At 32.4% G+C, this 22,051-nt stretch overlaps 1 protein-coding gene and 2 pseudogenes across 1 annotated transcript; 1 reads left to right on the top strand and 2 right to left on the bottom strand.

Annotated features, from left to right (window-relative positions):
• Window positions 1–1,750: 1,750 nt before the first annotated feature.
• Window positions 1,751–3,506, bottom strand: LOC146922448 (putative F-box/LRR-repeat protein At3g42770; annotated as a pseudogene).
• Window positions 3,507–3,539: 33 nt separating this feature from the next.
• LOC146922447 (uncharacterized) lies at window positions 3,540–5,035 on the top strand (annotated as a pseudogene).
• Window positions 5,036–15,394: 10,359 nt separating this feature from the next.
• LOC146922446 (uncharacterized) lies at window positions 15,395–21,357 on the bottom strand. Its single transcript, XM_085715371.1, has 9 exons — window positions 21,100–21,357; window positions 20,872–21,008; window positions 19,889–19,955; window positions 19,400–19,452; window positions 17,770–17,824; window positions 17,605–17,679; window positions 17,400–17,517; window positions 15,922–15,968; window positions 15,395–15,816 (listed from the first exon to the last, which is right to left on the bottom strand). The coding sequence occupies exons 1-9, from the start codon at window positions 21,199–21,201 to the stop codon at window positions 15,712–15,714; spliced, it is 759 nt and encodes a 252-aa protein (XP_085571497.1). The 5' UTR covers window positions 21,202–21,357; the 3' UTR covers window positions 15,395–15,711.
• Between the last annotated feature and the right edge of the window lie 694 nt (window positions 21,358–22,051).

The raw sequence follows: 22,051 nt of genomic DNA, 5'->3' as shown, positions 1-22,051 counted from the left end.
TCACTTTCTCGCCTCTTTTCTTGCACTTTATTTTTTTGCTTTAATTCATTTATGTGAGATTAAGTTCTCACAAGGGTAGTAGTTTGTATTTAGGCCAATGATGTAAAAGGACAATGGACTCTAATGATGTACACGACACAAGCACCGACACATGCACACACATCACATGGATACTTTAGATGTATGCTTAGGGAATATATACTTTAGATGTATGCTTAGGGAATATATGCTTTAGATGTATGCTTAGGAATCGCGATACTTAGAAAAATTCTCTTTTCCAAAAAACATGAACAACTTCACTCAAATAATTTTCCAAAGAAACCTTGGGATCAAAATCCCATTGAATTTTCCCTTTATTTTCTTAAATAAAAACCTTAATGAACTTTAATCATACTTAGACTTCTTTTGCAAAATAACTAATTCCACCTCACATTTTCCAAATCTTATGTCCTTGAGGCCTCTCTCTCTTATTCTTCAAAATTCCATTTTCAAAGTTAAAATCAACCAACAAAAACAAAAACATTTTTTGGAAGAGAACTACATGGAGTTTGATCCCTTAAAAGGGTATGTAGGCAAGAAGTCAAAACTTCTCCAAGTCCAATAAAACAAAAATTCAAACACATTCTTCTCCCTCCAATTCTTGACTTAGCAAACCCTTAGGTGTAAATAACACTTTCAAATAGCATTTAAAAATAAAGCGTGCGCGTAGAAAGTAAAGACGGTTCCTATAGGATACTATAGTCATTATGGGTGCCTAACACCTTCCCGTAATGGAAACAACTCCCGGACCTCGATTCTCAAGGGTTTTTCTTATTTTTCCCTTCCCAAGAAAAAATAAGATATCAAAGGTTAAAAAGGTTCAAACTTAATCAATGTTTGACACCCGAAAAACCAAGAGAAAACATATGTCCATGCACCAAAACCAATATTATACATAGACAAATAATATATAATTTATTGAATAGATTTACAATTTTAAAATAGATCAGAGCATCCCTTAAAAGAAGAAAAAAGATCATAGCAAGTGGTTCAACGAGTGACCCAATAGATCGACCAATAATACACCGACTCAATACTCTTACCGAACTGATGATTAGTTTGTAATTTAAAACACTCTCTACACCACATCATTTGAAATTATGCATTCCATAATCTTTATTTTGACTGTTTTAAATAGCACATTTGATAAAATGACGAAAATTGACCACACTTAGTTTTAAGCTTGAGGCTACTAATGAATAAATTTAGCAAAACATCAAAGACTAGCTAATTCTAGTTACATAAAACCCATGTCAAACATTTCCAACTACTGCGACATAAAACCATTCAGTAAGCACAAAGAAGAAAAACTTGTCCTTCATTTTTCTCTATTTTTGTGATGCCAATCAAATGGAAGTAGGAAGTCGTAGTCTGGACATTGAAAAGGACACCAGACATGGAGAGTAAGCAATAAAAGTAAATAACAATTGAAATATGATAAACAAAGGATAATAGTGGCCATTAACAATAAATTCCAGTAAAAATAAACAAGCACAATCAAAAAACTAAAACAACAAATAGTAAATGGAAATATTCTAACTTTCAATCCAATAGATCAAAATTAAAATAAATTAAATGCATTCAAACAAGAATATTATCAAGCCACAATGGCATTCCACCCTATAATTAGCCCATACTAAGACAACCAAAAATCAAATTCAATGGCTGTATATTATGAGAATAGAAACTTATGAAAAACAATGATATCTAGTTACTTAATAAATTCATATGAAAGTTTACACCCCGGAGACATCCTTGGACAAGTGGATAATTTTTCCATAATTTGATGTTTTTGCATTAATCCGTTTCGGGAGCTAGCACTAACATAGATTCTCATCACTTCTAAAAGCCTTGCATTCTGCAAAATATATGTTGCAAATCGGAGATCGTTTCCAGAGCCTTCAAAATTTATAATTGTACACGACCTAAGATGAGAGAATTCAAACACTGAAATTGGGCATTCTGATTCCTCTGATAAGCCGGGGCTCCACTGTCAAAAACAATAAAATTAACATTTATTAAAATATGAAGAAAGTAACAATCAAATAAAAAGTAATCACTCTACAAACCTTAGTCATGTAAAGAATTTGAAGCTTGGGAAAATTTTGTAGCAATTCTACTATACGAAACCAACCGCTAAACAAGCCGCTAAACCAAGGTTATCAAAATCGGGACTTTACTTCAAGTCGAAAGGGAGTAGCAAAATCGGGACTCGTAAAATCGCAATCAAAATCGAAGGATTTTACTCAAGGACTTTTGTAGAATCGATATAGGATAGCAAAGTCGGGACTCGTAAAATCGCAATCAAAATCGAGGATTCTACCAAAACAAAAATAATGTTAAATATATGTTATATATTGCATATAATCAAAAATGACTAAAGTTCAAAATCCACAAAATACATATACATAAATGTGGGCGGAAGTGAAAGAATGAAAAAAATTTGCCTTTTGGGTATTTATAGAACGGGTCATGGATTCAAATCGGGTCAATTTACGAACCGGGTCAAAAATTGACCCTTATCAAAAATGAACAAAATCCTGCGATTTTGAATGGATTTCACGATTTTGTGCGACTTTGATAGGATTTTGCCTGTTTTTGGGACTTTGTTATGGATTTGAGTCGTTGAACCTACGCAAAGTCGCAAAAACCGGGATTTTGGGACTTAAGTCACGTTTTTGATAACAATGCGCTAAACAAGCCAAAAAACGATAGTTTAATATGAATCAAGTTTTGAAAAATTGGAATGCCTTTGAAACAATCCGGTTCAACATAAATTGTTATGCGTAGAAACTCCACATTATAAATTGCATTAAATGGAACATCCGATGAACTGCAATCGGCTTTGACCAATTTGGACAAGAACAAGGATTTACACTTTTCGATTTATCAAATTTATCATGTTTTCTATAGTGCGGATGAGTAGTATGCAAATCTTGTAGAATAGGACAAGCATTAAGAAGTTTGATAAAATCATTCGGCTTTCCAAATTTGACCAATTTCAAATGTAGGGTTTTAAGAGATGGAAGGTTAAAAAGCGAATTTCCATCTCTAACTTGTAAGTTCTCAAGTTGCGGAACAACTAGAGTTTGAGAGATGAAAATTGTGGGATTCAATTTGATGTAACGCACGTTGAGATGAAATTCCTCAACGCAACGTTGTTTAGCGGCTTCTACCCATGCGTGCAAACTATTTTGAATAATAACATCAGTAAATTCTAGGACGACACTTGAGGCCAAATGTTTTGATAGGTTGGTTTTCGGCACACGGAGAGAGCATAAGTGTTTCAACAAAATGACGAAGCAATTGATTTCATCATCGTTGTTGCCATAGATGGTTTTATCTTCGAACTTGAGAACGGAAAGTGAATAACAGAGTGATGCCCATCTTTTGGAGAGAAGGGATGTGGAGAAAGCTTGTTTGGTTGGGAGAAAAGAGAGAATGCCGGAAAGTAACTCATCGGGTAAATTACGATTCTATCGACGTCGACTGTCTTCTTCATGTTCAAGGGTTTTTGGACTCGGAGAGGGAGGAAGACGGTACTCTAGGGTTTTGCAAAAGGGTGATGTAATTACCTATTTTTATTTTTGAGGTTACCGGTGATCATAAATAGTTTAGAGTCGGTTTGTTTTAGATTTTTAAAAACGGATTTCTTTTATTTATTTTTAAAAATGAATTTTTTGGAAATTTACTCAAAAATTGTAGAAATTATTTCAAACTCATTTGGTATGAGTTAAAAAAAATGATTTTGACATTCACTAACTTAAATATTCATTGTTCGGGATTTTTCATAGTAAAAATCACACGTTTTTTTCAAAATGACATTTTCAAAAATAATTTTAATGAAAAACTATTTGAAATAGCTGTTTTTTAGAGATTTTTTCAAATTTTTAGTATCCAAAAAAAATTATAATAAAATGATGAAATACTTCAAATGACATTTTAAGATAAGTTATTCAAACGAATTTTTCATTTGAAGCTTTTCTTAAAAATTTCTTTGTTAAGAAAATTATAACGTAAACATATTACTCTACAAAAATCTATTTAAAAAAAACCTACAACAAACGGGCCCTTAATCTCACAACCAATAAATCCATTATTTTATAAATTTTTCTTTCAATTGTAGTTTTTTCTTCTTTCTTTCTTCCCATCAACTTAAAAAATCAAACGTAAAAATAATTTATTTTTTCTTAAAAATAAAATGATATTCATTCATTCAAATTGATATAATATAAATACAACCACATAACCTGAAGGGAACGCTAAATATTATGGTGGGATGCTAAGATAAGTGTGAGTATTATAAATATTTAATTTCTATTCTGCGAAAATTGGATAGGAAAATTTGGTTTGTCCGAATATTATCTCATGTTATTAGCTATGTAGGAGAATGTAAAATATGCAAAATTTCATTTTCAAGGTTTAGAATTTTGTGATGAATTGGGATTCATATACAGGGATACAGTGGCAACAAGTCAACACCAATGGTCACCACTTTAGGTGTACCATTTGAATCTATTGGCAAAAATACTATTGCAGATGTTCAACAAGAAATTATTAAATATGATGATAGTGAATTTGATATTGATGGTCACTTTAGCCTAGGGAAAATACTGAACCAAAAAAGAAGGAAAGGTTTCAATAGATATTGGAGTGAAAGTTGTAAAGGGTAAGGCAAAGGTTGGGACAGCAACAACTTTGAGAAAAACATTTGAGGAATTAGTTGAAGCCACCGAAGGTCATATTGATGTTGAAAAGGCACAAATTGCAGCCACATCTTATGTCTATGGACAATACTCTATTCAAAATTTTGTTAACATATTGAAAAGTGAAAAGGTGGAGGGTTTTTTGAATGGTCAACAATTTAGTTATGCTTTAGAAATGCTTAAAGATGATCAAAATCGAGTCCCTGCTAATATTCTTAAAAGATTCTAAGGAAGATTTGTTAGAGTGGATTTTGTACAAGTATGATGCTAAGAAATCATCTAATATTTAGGTTAAGATTGGTATTGGTTTTGCTAGTTATATTGGCATTCATGCTTTATGTTTAGATTTTGATTTACGCTTTATCTTTAGTACCTCTCAAAGTTGTTATTTGGTTGTTTGGTTTTGTTTGAGAATTTTGTTTTGATATTTATGCATTGTGCAAAATTAATTTATATGTATTTGAATTTGTTAATGTCATTGTTTTCAAATTATTTACAAATAACAAATTATTTTCCAAACTCTTTCAATTTAATCTATGATAATGTTTTATAAAATAATTTATGAATTTTTATTCACTCTATAAAGTATCTCAATGTTCTTTTGAAAGTATTTTACCAAATAGATTTTAACTTAAAAGTACCGATTAAGTTGAAAAAAAAAAACAAATCTTCAAAAAAGAAAATAGTGAATGATATAAGAGTGAACAAAAAATAATAATAGTGGATGATAAGATAAGAGTGAGTATTATAAATATTTAATAGTGGAAAGTCTCTGAGACAAGGAGTGGAGCTTCACTTGCCAAATCGGCAGTACAAGCTCCAAAGCCTACTAAGAAAAAAAAGGATCGAAGGATGCTAATCAGTGTGGATAAGGATGTGGAAGAAAGTGAATAAGGTTTGGTGAAGAAGGTGAAGAAAGCTCAGAAGTTGGCTCAAGTGGTAGAGAAGAAAGTTGTGGAAGAAGCCGCAGAATGCTTTCTAAAGTCCTGAAAGAAAAAGCTACCGAAGTGACTTCGCATGCTGCTCCGACATCAACTCAAGGTAACAATTATGACTCTCTTGTAGTATATGTAACCTCATGTCCTCCTCACCGATTTGAACCCCCTAACCCATCTCCACAAATCCACCTCTTCGACCCTATTTCTAAACCAAATTCATCCATTCACCAAGTTACATAAACCGTGAATAGACCGTACTTCGCACAATCATCGTAACACACTCAATCCCCTCAAACTACACCTTTTATAGCTAATATAGAATTCCCCTCAAACTCCATCCCCATAATCATCGTAACACACTTCATCCCCTCAAACCGCACCTCATGTTTAATTTGCAAGCCAAGAAGCATCTTAATTTTATCATCATGGTCATTTTAAATTCCCTTTGCATAAGGTCATAGAATTCCTTGTTTTGTGCAATCGACAAATGCACCAAATCATATGCAAGTAATAAGTAGTAAGTAATCGTCTCCAAGGAGATTGTCGTTCAACTCGGTAATTATAAAAATTTATTAGAAAGTAAATAAAAGAAAATATTAAAAGTGGTTGCAAGGTTTTAATTATCCCGCCTAATGTGGGATTAGGTTTTGTGATTCAGAAGTGTAACAACGATTAGGGAATCCTTGAATCCCCCTTCAGTATTTGTTGGAATTATCTCGGTTGATTATTAGTTTATGAACTATCTTTTTCGGTTTAAGAAAGTAGAACATGGCCCCGTGATGAATTAGTGAAAGTTTTATTTTAATATCACCGCAATTCAATCGGTTGCAATTGCGGCGTTCCCTTAAGATGAGTCATAGCCAAAAATTCATACTATATTTTATTAAATGAATTTAATTTAGAAACTAAGAAATTTACCGTTGTCAAGTTGGTACGGAATTAGGGTTGTCAATACTAGTATGCTTCATCCGAGAGATGTGGTATAGAAATAAACATATACAACTTAAATCGGATTCTAGAATCATAAACTCGAATATAAAAAACTTTATTGATTGAATCCAACAAATAAGAAGCGGTTCATCGTGGAACCATAATCAAAGAGGTTTAGTTACCGATCGTACCTCGATCGAAGGTGATTGTCGGTGCTTCTTTAATGCGGTGGTTGAAAGTGGTGGAGATGCCTCAGTTGAGTATTGGAAAGTGGTTCAAAGTTTGGTTTTTGTTAGTTTGCGGTGAACCGTAGATGATAATGAAGGAAGAAAAGTCACACATAGGAGGTATACGTTCAACAAGAAAATTAGGCTAGTTTTGAGAGAGACAAATTAGGATTTTATTAGTGTGTTTTGAATTGGTGGGCTATTGGTAGGGTATTTTGCAATGATGAACAAGTTTAAATTAAGATTTTATTAGTTTGTTTTGAAAGTATTTTTTTTTTTTTGTGTGACGAGAATTAGATTGTTCGGGACATTCAAATTTTTGTAGATGCGGTGTCCCGTACTTTTTCATCCACTTAAATTTTTAATAATAATTTTTATTTAGGTCAGTTGTTAGCATTTTAACTCTTTTTTGTTAGTTATTATATTATGTATATGCAAAATATATAAACACAAATAAATTAGAATTTGGATTGAATTTTGTGGGATTCAATACTAAACAAAAGACTGAACTAGCCATTAAAGTGAAATATTTAAGGGAAAGAAAATACCTCCAAGAAGGACCAAGGGAGATATTAACTGATTTTCCATTACGCAAATTTTTTAAAAACCAAAAAAAGAATAAAAGAAAAAGTATGTATATAAACCAACGGTCATCTGTCAATGGAAAGAGGAAGGAAAGTGCGGTCAAAAGGTCTATATAAACCCAAGTATTCACCAAAACAGATATTCATAAAAACTCATCTCTCTCTCTCTCTCTCTCTCTCTCTCTCTCTCTCTCTCTCTAAGCGCTCTCTCTCTCTCTCTAAGCTTTGATTGCAAAATTGTAAACAGTTCTGACTCTCTAAGTTCTTTACTAACACATCATAATGTACCAAAGTACCCTTTCCGATCACAAAATCCGCCACATTTCCAATCTTCGTTTTTGGGTGAGTATGGGTGTTTTCGTGGGTGCGATTGTTGCCATCATTCTCCTGATGTTTTTGGTCGGTTGGCTCTGTAACCGCTACGATCGAAGACGAGTAGCAGCAACAACAACAACGGTGGAATCATCCTGCTGTCCTCACTATATATCAGATGTGAAGACGAAGGAGATAAATTCTCCTCTATCTTGTCAAGTTTAGGGTTTAGTTTATTATAATTAGGGTTTAGTATGTTGTCGATTTGATTGCTGTATCTTCTATAGTGGATTTCCATTTTTACTTTAATAATACTTCCTCGTTAGATTCCATTGAATTTTCTCTTACAGCAAATTACTCTGTTATACACAATACAATAGTAAATACGATTAATAGACGTTGTGTTTTAAAATTACCTTATGATTGTGATTGAATTACCTAAAACCTAATTTTCATGGATGATTGCTGAGATCAATTCAATACAAATTCAATCATCTTGCATATAGGTTATCAACTTATTAGTAATCATATATAAAATTTGTCAATCTCTCGTGGTAGTGATTTGTAGCTTAAGATTAGGTTTAGTTTGAAATAGTTAAGTGTTTTGTGGATTATATTTAGTAATAATTATAGATTGCCTTATTGCAATTCAAGTGTGAATCTCTCGTTCAAATTGTATGCATTGCTTATTCTTTTATCGTTGGTATTCATCGCACGACTTCGAATAGTCATTCGCTTTCGAAGATTTTCAAAACCGCTCTTTCAAAACAATTTTAAACGCTAAAATCTATTCACTCCCAGTTTATTGTTGCCTTCGCCATATTGACAAACAAGTTCTTCGGTATTTTCTTCTCTAAATAAAGATAAAAAGTGTAGATTCATATTGGAGAAGATGAAGATATTGATTTAACTTTTCATGGAGATGAATAATTTGAAGGGAGGAAGAAATGTTGAAGCGGGAAAAGAAAGTATGGTTTGAACACACAAATAAGATGGATCTGAAGCGCTAACACGCTGGTTCATAGAAGTGAGAATTGATACATGACTCACTTAACTCATGTTTTAATCTCAATCATTCCTGTTAATGTGAGGGCTACAATTTATTTCTATTGTTCTAAATAAAGATATCATTCTCGTTTGTCATATGTAGAACATATAAATTGATTGATTAAACAGAAGGTAAAAAACTTATAACAGTGGATCTGAGGATAATTTGTATTATTAAATATTGTAGAAAATAAAAGAAGGGACGAATTATAGAAAAGTTTAATTATAATAATAATAATTCCATAAAAAAATTATAATAATGAAATTATTGATAAAATTTTGACATGCAAAACTACTGCATCACACACCGCTACAAAACAAATGTGCAACATATATTATTAGATACGAGAAAGGAAAAAGAAAGAGATGAGGCCGCATCAACTCTCACCTTCAAAGAGCATATTATTTTCTGCTTATTCTATAAAAATATAGACAAATAAAATATATATTAAATCAAATTAAGAGAAACTGTTTCTTGTTGATACAAGTTTCCTAATAAAAGTGCACTCAGTGAATATCATTCTCTTATATTTTGAAGCATTATATCCACCTGTATGCGAGTCACCCTCTCAATTTTTCTACACAATGCTTCTAAATCACATTTACCAACCACTCTTACGGCATCTCCTTCCACACTGTAATTCCTAATTATTCCTGAAACATTGTAAATAAATGGACTTGTTAAGGAACAGAACAAAGTTCAAAAGCAAGAGCATCTCTTCTACTTGGATGTTTAAATGGGTTTCACACAAACACATACTCATTTTATAAAATTTTAGCGTTGTTTATCTTATTTAGTTGTAACGCATACGTCATTTATTTATCCCGTTTAGGTCCATTATCTTCTTGGAATTTTTATTTGAAGAAGAAAATAATGAAGATAAAGATGATGAACATTTATTTTTGGGGACAGATGAATATGATTAACATGTTCATATGTGGTTTATAAATTTATTTATTTTGATAGATAAAGGATCTAAATAGGGACAAAACAAAATATAAATAACAAATGTGTTACAACTAAATAAGATAAAAGATCCCTAGTGTAATTTTTCTTAAAATAATTTGTTGAATAGGGTTCAAAAAAATGAAGAAAGAAAGGGTCATTCTATATGCACCTTTAGTTTGAACAATGTTTAAAAACAGTTAAAAATGTTTTTTAGCGAGCGAAGGAATTACTAGGATGAGTTGTGATCTAGGTCGTTCTCTTTCGTACATTTCGTGACACTATCTAAAATTGTGCAAGCATGTTGTCAACCATGTCATCCCTAGGATAAAATAGATTAGCTACAATTTGTATCGAACTCCTACTGCACTTTGTATGATCAATTCTAGAATTACACCTTCTATATGGTACTTAAACCACTATATATATGGCACTAGATCACTCTAACTTCTAGAGGGACAACCGATGGGATTTTCCAAAGATACTATTGTGACGGAACAGAAAGAAAGATGAAGAAGTTGGGTTAGAAGTGTGTCGATCAAAAATAGGGAAAAGAGACAAAAAGCAAGCAAGTTGATGTGTTTTGGTGTAAGTGGAAGGGAGGGAGATGAGTTTTGTTTATAGGTGAGGAGTCAAGATAGGTTACAAAACCAATGGTTGGGATCATTTAACTGTTACAAAATCAACGGTGTGATCTTCCCTTACTAAAGAACAACACGGATTGTAGTTGACAAGTGCATGTGCCCAACGCGTGTTGGCGTGTGTCAATCACAATCTAACGTGTGCAAAACGCTTGCGTGTATCTAAACCAAAAATTCAACAACAACAAAAAAAAGAGTAATTAAATTTAAGGTTTCGGGTCATTAAAAAATAATACAACACACTAGCCCGGACCCGATTGGACCGCGACGGCGGTGTCGTGCCCGTGGTGATCATGTTGAGTATGTCAAGACTCATTTACAAAATTGTGTACCCCCAAGAGGGCACACTCTTGGGAGTGCACTACATAAACATTAGTTGTGTGTGTAAACTCTCCACTATAGGATATATGAATTTTTCAATTCACACAAAAACACATAGCATTCCAACAACCTTCTATATATAGGTACCCATAAATTTAACTCGATGGTGTGTGTATTTATTAAGCTCGATGTTAAATAGATGAAGCATCTATTGTTGTGGATACTCTAAGTTGTATGCTTAACTACAATATAGCGGGTAAAATAAATATTAATTTATTTATATTTAAATAGGATATGCAATATTTTCATTCAATAAAGAAAAGTAAATTTATCTAGACCAAAAAAAAAAAAGTATATTTACCTATTTTCTTGTAGTTTGATCTGTCAGCTAGGAACGTAGTTAGTTCCTCCATTCTTCCTCCATCAAATGCAAGCATGGCCTCTGTCTACAATATTAAATAAGGAATATATGTAGGAATTCAATTTTCCATTCAACACATATACATTAATAAGTAGATTCTTATAGTCACAACCAATCAATTATAACATAAAGTAGATTATTCCCCATACATATTTTTTTAATTTACCTATTTGTGAACATGATTTTTTTCTAAAGTCAAATATTGTGCATAGATATACTTCTTAAAAAATTGAGTTAATTTGTTTAATAAATTGCAAAAACAAAACTTAGAAACTTGTTGAAAGGCTAACAATGAAGTAACATTGAAAAAATATGACATGTTCTTTTTCTTTTTCTTTTTTGGTAAAAGCCCATGTCCTGCTATATTTGAAATGAAACTATCTAATTATTGCTTACATTTCTTTCTTTTTTTAGAGTTCTAATTTTGATCATTAAATAAAATAAGGGAAAGAACGATATACCTCCCTTTTTCTGATACGTAATTTGAAACAAGTCATACTTGTGATCATTTCTTCAGCTCCTCCTCTTTTCTGATGAATATGATTGTGCAATCTAGTTATCCAATTGATATATTTTTTGTGACGGCATTAGATGACACATAGCCTTTTTCTAGGATTAAAACTTCAGAAAGTATATCAACAAATATAATTTAACCAAATCATAATTAAACAAATATTTCAATTCTCTAACAAAAAACTAAAAAATATTTCAAATATGTTGAAATCAAATATATTTTCAATTAGAACTTTATTTGTAAATATACTTAATTACATTATGTGTATTATGATGTGTTTCATGATATGAAATATATACTTAATTACAAATATGCCAAGCTTGGTGAAGCAACAAGTTAGGGCATACAAATATAATACGTTATGTAGTACCGACTTATTGTTCTTGTAGAAAATATTTGTGGATTGATGACCAGAATTAATAGAAAATATCAACCAAGAAAACTAAATGACACGGAAAGATTCATATGTGGTCTATGAAACACGGATACGAATCGACAATGACATGTTGATATCGTTAATAATTTAGAAAAAATAACATAATTCAAGATAATTATATGTGTTGGTGTAGTATTAATATGAAGACGACACGTGTACGACCCCGAAACACGTCTAACCCGAAGAGTGTCGAGCTTTACAATATGCGATGGTTTGCAGTTTTGATTTTGGGAGTTTTACTTGTTCAACAATTTCTACTGTATATCGAAAATATGAACACTAGTTGTAAAAATAAACAAGGGTTTTCTAAATCAACATGTCTTACAAGTGACAACCAGAATATGATTTAAATACTATTAAATTGCAGTGGCATAAACTATTTACATGCAAAAGAAACACTGCTAGGTATGAAAATAATCTGTAAAACAAAAGGTACACAAAAAACAGTAAACTAGAAAGAAAAGAAAAACAAAGGTCATTAGAAAATTTAGAAGAAACGCATACCGACTTTTCTTTCTTTCCTCCAATGTTTTGCGGCTCCCTTGCAATTACGTAAACCCTTTTTTTTACAATGACCCAAACCCTTTATATTAGTATATAGTAAAAATTTAGGTTTGATATTTTAGAAACAAATCTACATTATTAGTATTAATTAGGGTATATAAAAATTATATTGTATTTTATCTTAAAAATGTTTGTCTTTTTTACAGAATAAAAAAAAATCTTAAGGGGAAAAAATATGATTTTTAGAATAAAATAACAAAATCAAATTCATTTCTAATCAGTCCAAAAATTTCATTTATAATTAGCTTTATGAAGCTTCACTTTCTCTTTTACCAAACTTTAAGATAAGTTTTGTTAGGCGACAAGCAAACAATGTGGCCCACTTGTTAGCAAGGGCATCATTGTCTTACGCTAGTTCCCAATGTCATGATCATATGCTATCTTGTATTGAATATGATATTATGAATGAAATGAGTTAATTTGGTTTGTCAAAAAAAAAATTAGCTTTATGAATTAATTTTACTTTTTATTTATGATTAAAATAAATCATTCTGGTTTCAAAAACATGCCAAACACAGTATTGTACTTGTGCTATTTTTTTTTATAAATTGTTCAAAATGTCAAACAAATCGATTCATTGAAAATCTATTATCAATATAATCATTTTAAACGTCTCCTCATCCAAGAATAATTCTAAAAGAACATTTGCAATGTCAATGTATGAATTCACTATTTTGAAAGCCTGCAAGGTTGATATCCATCCTCCGAAAGTCCATATCATCAAGGTAGTAATTTGGTCCCCTCGGGGCCGTATCCGAGGCAGGCGAAAAGGGCAACCGCCCTAGACCCCGAAAAATAAGTACAAAATTTAGGCCTCAAATTTTTTTGGGGTCTACAAAGCCTTAAAAAATTTTGCTTAGTTTTTTTTATCAAGTTTGATGTTTATATATATTTATTAGTTATGACCCAAATTGTAGGTTCACCCTAGGCCACTAAAATCTTAGAAACGGCCCCGGGTCCCCTCCAGTTGATGGCTAGTTCAAAGTAAACACAGATGGAGCAGCTGTGAATCCAGACAAAGCATCTATTGGGGGCATTTTTCAGAGAAGCTAATGGAGTTTGTACGGCTTGTTTTGCTCAATATTTAGATCATGATTCATGGTGATGCATTGCTTGCCGAGCAGAATGTTGCAATGATAGCAATAGAGAAAGCAGCTTCAAAACAATACACTAATCTATAGTTAGTATCTGACTCTCAACTTGTCCTTCTAGCTTTCAGGTCAATCAGTGTGGTGCATTGGCGTCTCAGGAACAGGTGGCTTAACTGTTTACTTCTAATTCTAACCATGAATATGAGATTTTTTGCTACTAATATATACAGGGTAGGGAATTTTTGTGCATATATGTTGACTAATTTTGGCCAATCCCATTTCTTTTCTTCTTAGGCTTTGCGGATAGATTTACCCGACTTTATCAAAATGGAGTGCACTAGAAATAGGTTAGGAATGCCCAATTTTAGATTTTTCACTTTTTGAAAAGGTCCTAGACCTAGTCCCCTTTTCTATTTTGTACTTCTTCTCTTTTTGGTTAATATATTTTGGGTGATGTTGTTTGCATCCCTTTTGAAGAAAAAAATATTAGTTTATAAATTATTTAAGACTGCGCGTAAGCCTAGCCTGCAAAATAAAACATTTTCGTAAAATAAACGGAAGAGTACACAATTTATATAATTCGTAATTTTTATTTCAAAAAACTTATGCATATTTTTTTATTTTCAAAATGTAACTGAAATGCATATTTTCAAATTGTACATCAATGAGTCCTCGTGAGCTTAGCTCGATTAGTATGGACAATGCATAAAATATGCAGGTCCGGGTTCGAACCCGGCCACCACCAAAATCAATGAGTTAGGCAAGTCGTCTTATATGTAAGATTGAAATACCTTTTCTTTTTATTTGTATACCCAAACAATTTTTATTCAGAGTTGTGCCTAAGTATTTCTCTGATGAGTCATCTCTTCTCAAAGAACAGCTAGAACTTTCCTAGTTTCACAAATCTCCATAGTTGTTGTCAGTTGAGTTTGCAACTCAAGTGGTATAGTGTTTCCCATCAGAAACACTGCAATTGTAACCTCTAAAGAGTAGGAAAGTCTACCTGTTCGTTCAAACTAAATCCTCCATTGAAAGTAGTAAATCATTTCTCAATTTTATATAGCTGATTCGTTGTTGATTTCTTCTAGTCCAGTTGTTATGGATTAAAAAAAAAGTGATATTAATGTTTAATAATAAAAAAACTTATGTTTAATGAAAGTATACTTTTTTTAACAAAAAAAATGTTATGAAAATGGTTTTCTTTTTAAAGAATCTACTCAAAACACTTGCCCATTCAAAATAGTTTGGTTCTTTTTCGAAATCCTTACTTTTTAAAATTTGTAACAAAAAGGTTGATTATTTTGTTTTAAAATTGTTTTTTTGGCATAGCAAAAAGCTGTAACAAAGACACTTAATATTGTGAATGAGAGTAATTTTACCATGACAATAGACACCATTTGTTCCAACCAAAATTGACCATTCACCCAGTAGGCACATCCGTAGTCATTGAATCAAGAACCGATAGTCCAAATTTCAATGTAGATTTTGATTTTTTAAAATAACTAAAATTTCAACTTCAAATTTGGACTGTTCCCAACCACCAATGTGCCGACTTCGTTAATTTACGGAATTGCCAACTGCATGCAATCCAAATCCTCTCAAACATATGGACTTTATGCAACAGAGTTAGACCAAAGGATCATGAGTACACATTTTGAAAATCATGGGACACAACTATTTTTAGAGACTAAAGAGGAACATTACATTATTTCAAAGGATCAGGAACAAAACATATTTAAGATGTCATAAATTACATAAAGATAATCTCCATCAAAATTCCTAATTTGTGAATGACAAAAACCTACGATAATTCATAATTCTAAAAATACCCCCAAAAAAGTGGTTGTTGGTAAATCTTGCAGAGTATACAACACAAAAGCCATGATTTGGAGAATGTTCAACAAGGCATCATCATCAAACCCCAAATATGGTATACAAAATGTATATAACATTATTTCTGGGCGCTATCTTCCATTACAGGGTTAACAACAGCCTTACTCCACGTTTTCACCAGATCTACGATATGGCATGAATCTATGGTCCTTTGCAGCATTTCTCTTCCTCTTTTTCTCAATATATGATTCAAGATTTCCAGATGACTGAAAATAGTAAATAGATAAAATTAAGGGAAAAGACAAACAGTATGACATAATACAATGCGGATAAAATGAAGGGGGCACAAAGAGATGTTCTAAGATGCATACCTTGAGATGATTAAATTTTTCAACAAGCCTTTGCTTCCGGATCTCGGCTGAAAAACAAACCAAAAAATATCATTATCCATAGTTGGAATTTTATTTTATTTAAAATTTATTTGTTTGATCTGTTTTTCAGTTCATTTGTTCGATACCATTTAACCTTCATATTCACAGAACTGTATCATCCCGATAACTATTTCCCCATATAAACATGTGAATGAGAGATGTAGTAAAGAATGAATATACCAACAATATAGTCCATTCTTTTAATTGAATAAATTTAACGAGTGTCTTATTAATTTCCCCATGTGCAAGAGGAAAGGGGATCATAACATTAGAATTTTAGCGCTATTAGTGGATTAGAATTTTAAATAAGACTACCATAAAATTTAAAATTTCAAATAGTCCTGTAACCACCCTTAAGCTCATTTTTAGGTTTATTCCTAGGAGTATGGGCGCTAGCAAAATATTATAATGTGTTAGACTATTGCCAGGTTTCACTGTAGGGTGTTGGCATCCCTTAGACAGTTAGTAACAATGCTCAAAAGGAATAGAGTAAATGTGAATGACCAATGTAGAAAAAGAACACAAATTTCTTTATTGTGCGAGAATGGGGAGTAGGGACAGAAAATCTAAGGGTATGTTTGGATTGAGGGTTTAGGAGGGGAAGGGAGGGGAGGGTTTACTTTTCTTTTTTAAATTACAGTGTGATTGAAATATGTGATTGAAATATTATATGATCGTTTATCATGTTTTTATTTTCATTTTTCAAAAAACATTTCATAGTTTCCACAATTTAAAAACGAAAAGTAAACCCTCCCCTCCCTTCCCCTCCTAAACCCTCCATCCAAACACACCCTTAAGAGTAATCAAAGGAGAAACTGGATTAACTAGTAACAAAGTTCAGTTAGATTCCCAACTGAATTAAACCTACAAGGTCACTTAAGAAACTCAATTATTCCGATACACACCCTCCTATTCATTAAGAGGTAACTATAGAAGGAAAAAAACTGACAAACTGCTAACTAAGTAACAAAGCTCAGTTAGTTTCCCAACTGAATTAAACCAACAAGGTCTTCATACTCCTAGAGGATGGCTCACCTTCATGTCTAATGCATCAAGTAATAGTTAGTAGTAGACTAGTAGTGCTGTTTTCATGAGCTAAAATATATTTACAAATTACAAACATGAAACATCAACACTATTGAACATATTGCCACTAATATCACCAATGTGCTACAAGTGAAAGGGGAATTCAAATATTTTAATTGAAATTAATTAATGTTATGTAAGAGTTATTCTAATCTTGCAATATTGACTCCGCATATTGAATGTCTCATATTTTAGGTTCAGCAAAAAACTTCTCTTAAAAGTTCAAATAAAAAGCTAATAAAATTAACATAGGCATAGATAGATTGTACTTCTAACATATCGGAAGTGATAGAAAAGGGAGATAAAATTATGTTGAAGGAAGAGAGACTTACATTTCTTGAGATAAAAGGGACGTTTTCCCTGCTTTGCTGCTTCTCTCTCTTTCTTCTTGTGCTTAGCCAAAATCTGTGTCTCAATATTCTTGGTTGAATCAGATTTCAACTGTTTATCCTGAAAAGACATGTAAACGTGATCAAGTAAACTAATAAAAATTACACCTTTGGACGGGGAAGACTAACTTCAAAAGGATGTACTTACAACCCATGCTATGCGCTCTTCTATTTCACTTCTACGCTCTGGATCTTTATATTTTCTCAATTGCCTTTTAAGAGCCTGTTATGCCAGAAGATGCCGTCATGAGAGGAAAGTCATAAAATAAGATATAGACAAAATTCTGCAGTTACAATTCACAAGACTACCTACCTGTCTTTCAGCAGGAAGATCATTTTCATATAAAAAATTATATCTCTTTCTAAACCTGCAAGTCCAAGTACATGTATTATTATTAGTGTTACACGGTTCTCATAATATGAAACAAGAGAAGCTTCCAGATTAAGTTAAAAACAGTTGCTAGAAATAAAATAGCAACGTCAAAAACACTTGATTTATATTGTTCACCATTACAATCTAGAAAAGTATAAAACCAAAATCTACTAAAACGCCAATGAACCTATTTTTTTTTTTTTTGTATGGCAAATATATATATATATATATATATATATATATATAAAGAAAAACTGTACAAGATACATCAAAGGAGCCGTCATAAGACGCTCACATAAAGCCCCCAAGAACGACCCCCTACACACAGAGGGAAAGCACGCCCCTGGGAAGGCCGAAACACACACCAACAACTAAAGGCGAAAAGAAAAACTCCAAAAAAGCCAGAAAAACAGAACAAACCACCAAACCAACCAAGCACCTGCTGAACCAGAAAAGGAGAGACAAAAGAGCAACCAGGGGGCGGCCAGAGGAGAGGAGGCAGAGAAACCCTACACAACTCCCCACACAGACCCAAAGAACCCACCCCCCCCCCCCCCCCCCAAAACGAATGCCCTACCGCTGCCAACAAAGGACGGGCTGCACCTCCCACTCATGATAAGTGCAAGAACTAGCAGGGCACTTATGAGCTGGGTTAGAACTATCAAATGTATAATCAAATATTATTTACCAACCAAATGATATCCACATAAACGACATGGCATTGTAGAAACCAAGAATTATATGGAACTATCTGCAGCAATACCCAAACAGAGGATATCTAATGCTGCTGACTAAGTAATATGCATGTGCACGCATACACAATGGTAAGACTAACATACTATCTTAAACATGCTCTAAAATCATGCTTCAATATGTGTGTTGAATCAAATGATACAATAGCCAATGAAAGGCACCAGGAAGGACATGCTCTAAAATGGAAAGACAATCAAAATCAGCAGGCTTTATTTCAGTATGAAATGCTTTAAATTGATATGCTAATTTCAAGTAAAAAAAACTACAGTATTTCTTAAATACAGTGGATTGGAGATTTGTCATGCACAAAAATAAAAATCAGCATAAAATCCTTCAGTATTATCTAACAGCTTCTAATGCAAAGTAAAGAATAGTACATTGAGTTGGGATTTGAGTTTGTTCAGAGAAAAAGAATAACCAATGACAGGGAAAAAATTATAAAATATGTTGTTTTATCATTTTGTAAGGATTAATTTCAATCTTGGACTATGGGAACTAAAATTTCCCCATAGTAAGAAAGAGTTTCAGAAGAAATTAATTTGCATTCTTCTGCCCACACCTTCGACACATTCTTCCTATGTTGACTTCTTGAGGACAGTGATAACCGGCTCTTAGTTAAAGTTAAAATAGTGAAAGAACGTCACTTAGCTAGGCATGCTCTTAATAAAAATACAGCAAAAATCAACATGGTTTTACACCGGTACGAAAATGCTTAAACTTTTTCATGATGATTGCAATTAAAAAATATCATGTTTCTATACAAATTAACACAACAAGAAAAAGGTAGAACAACGAAAACGTCCAGAGGTGAACATACCGATCATTGTCAAATGTACCGCAAAGAGACTCAAATCGTGGATCACGTACAACCTGAAAAATAATGAAGGCATGCATAATTGAGCAAAAATCATCCAGATATATAAAACAGAAATTGTATATCTGTATTTAAATTCAGCACAATTTCAACATCATATACAACAACCCTTACTTGTACATTTTTTAAGTATTTATACACTAATTTTACATATGATAGCGGACCTGGAGTCTTAACTACATATGACGAAGTGTGTGCACGCATAGAGTAAACAATAATCAATTGCTTTTCCTCCTCTCTATGATCCCGCAATTTGTTTAACAGGGAAATGTGTCTAAAATATTACCCCAAAAAAACTACACAAGCTAATGGCATTCATAAATAATGATTTTGAAATATGAACTATTCAATTTGTTGATAAACAACACGAGATATCAGCAGGGCAGAGATCATTGGATTCTAGACAAGTAACAAACTAACAATTAATCTGACCTTCTTAGGAGCTTGAATGACATCTCTAAAAGCAGGAACTGGCTTCTTGCTACTAGCTTCCATTGGCCTAGTAAAAATTGGGAAATCATTTAATTTGCACACACAAGAATAAAAGGAAAACCACGCTGTCATTCAAATAATTATATATTACTAACGGCGTGTTTAGATTTACTTATTTGAACAATTGAACTTATATACTTGCATAAGTTTTGTGAGACTGTTTGGGAAAAACAATGGATGACATTGTTCATATGTTTTCAGATTGTTTGGATAAACAGCTTATGTGCAGCTTATAGCACAAGCACTTAGCTTATTTGCAGCTTATAGCACAAACAAACACTTATCATGATAAGTGCTCATGTATAAGATCTATTGCTATAGCCAAGGATAAAATAAAGTTCAATTATTTTTGTATGTTATAAGTTGTTTTTATAAGCTATATTAGAGAACTTATGAAAATAAGCTAAAAAACGCTTTTGAAAACTTTCATAGGGCCTCTTTTGATTGGCTTAATTTTAGCATATGGAAAATAGTTTATGCAAATAAAAAAAGCTTTTATGTTAATTCATAAGTTCTCACTGACGAAAATTGCATCTTCAGAAGTTGTTTTTTCATAAACTATATTGACAAGCTTATGAACAATACATAAAAACTTATTTATTTGCATTCCATAAGCTTAAAAATAAGTTAATCCAAACGGACCCATAAGCTGTTTTCATAAGTTCTCCCAAACAGTCTCAGAAAACTTATGTCACTATATAAGCTCAAGTAACTCAATCCAAACAAACCCTAATTTCATAAGTTCAATGAGATAGCTCATAAAACATTTATAGCTTACAGAAAATAATTAACTTCATTTTATTATCTTTTGCTATAGAAATAGCTTATACATAAGCATTTGCATATCATATAATAAGCATTTTTTATAAGCTGTAAATAAGCTGTTTATCCAAACAGGGCATAAGTTACAAATAGAATAATACCTGTTCTTATTAGCCCTTTTTAACTTCTTATCCTCTGCAGGTTTCTTGAAAAACGCATGCGCCCCATTCGATCGAGCTTTCTGCAATTCCTCGAATGTTACATCAGCCAGCTCTTTCTCTATCTCTTCTTCTTCCTCCTACAATAATCAAAATTAAAATTAAAATCAATAACAATACTAAATTATTATAACCTAGGTTAACATTTGATGAATTTTAGAAGTTGCTTACATCTTCTGATGAGGAGGAAGAAGAAAGTGACTCGTCAGTTTCATTCTCTTCGTAGTGGGTTTCATCGGTGGAATTTGGGATTCTGTTTCCGTGTTTATTCATTTTGAGAAATGAATTGAAAAACAATGCGGTAGTATCTACAATACGACGGTACTCCCTTGTTGCCGCGGCCAAAGATTTCAGTGGAGTGGAGGGGGTGTTAGGGCACCCTTTTCGTGAGTATGTTCTCTCCTTTTTTATTTTTTTATTTGTTTTGTTATTAGGCGAAATAGCACACAACTATTTAATTTCGATTATCATGTCCGATGAAACAATTTTGGCAATAGTCAATGAAGTTCGGTACATATGATACGGCACCCATACATCGATACGAACAAAATTTAAAATTCAAGATACGATACGGCGGGATACATTAATAAAAAAATAAATTTAAAGTACATATTTTTTTAGGGAAAATTTAAACTACATATCAATAAATCTTACAAGAGACACTAGCTAATTTTGTCGAGTTCTACTGTTTATCCTCAAATTCCACTCGAAATGTGTGTCTTCTATATTTTAATGTGTACTTCCCCTTGAATCGGATTGAGAATGGCGTGCACGAGTGGCATTGATTTGTCCTTATGTGTTGAATCGACGCAAAAGAGGGCTTTTTGTGGGTAGACAAGATTTTGAGTTAGATCTTCTTGTGGGTAAGTCGCATGTTTGCCTCACTAAATTCAAATTGATTCGCGTTGGTGTCGAGTTTGCCTACCTAAATTCAAGTTGATTCTGCTTTGTACTGTGTTTTGGTCTTTGTTCGTATTCCCGTTTTGCCCCTTTTCGAAGTCTTTAAATACCTACATGTTCGGTTGTTGTACTCACTTTTACAAATTGCAATTTCGATCTCGTGAGGAAAGTTTGTTGTTTCGCTTGAGATCGAAGTATGTAATGGATAACTCATTTGACTCGG

This window comes from Medicago sativa, chromosome 5, assembly GCF_051527215.1.
Source record: "Medicago sativa cultivar Bolivia chromosome 5, Bolivia_mono, whole genome shotgun sequence".
NCBI classification, from domain to species: Eukaryota; Viridiplantae; Streptophyta; class Magnoliopsida; order Fabales; family Fabaceae; genus Medicago; species Medicago sativa.
The sequence above is the reverse complement of the archived record's forward strand: the minus strand, read 5'-3'. Positions and strand labels throughout refer to the sequence as shown.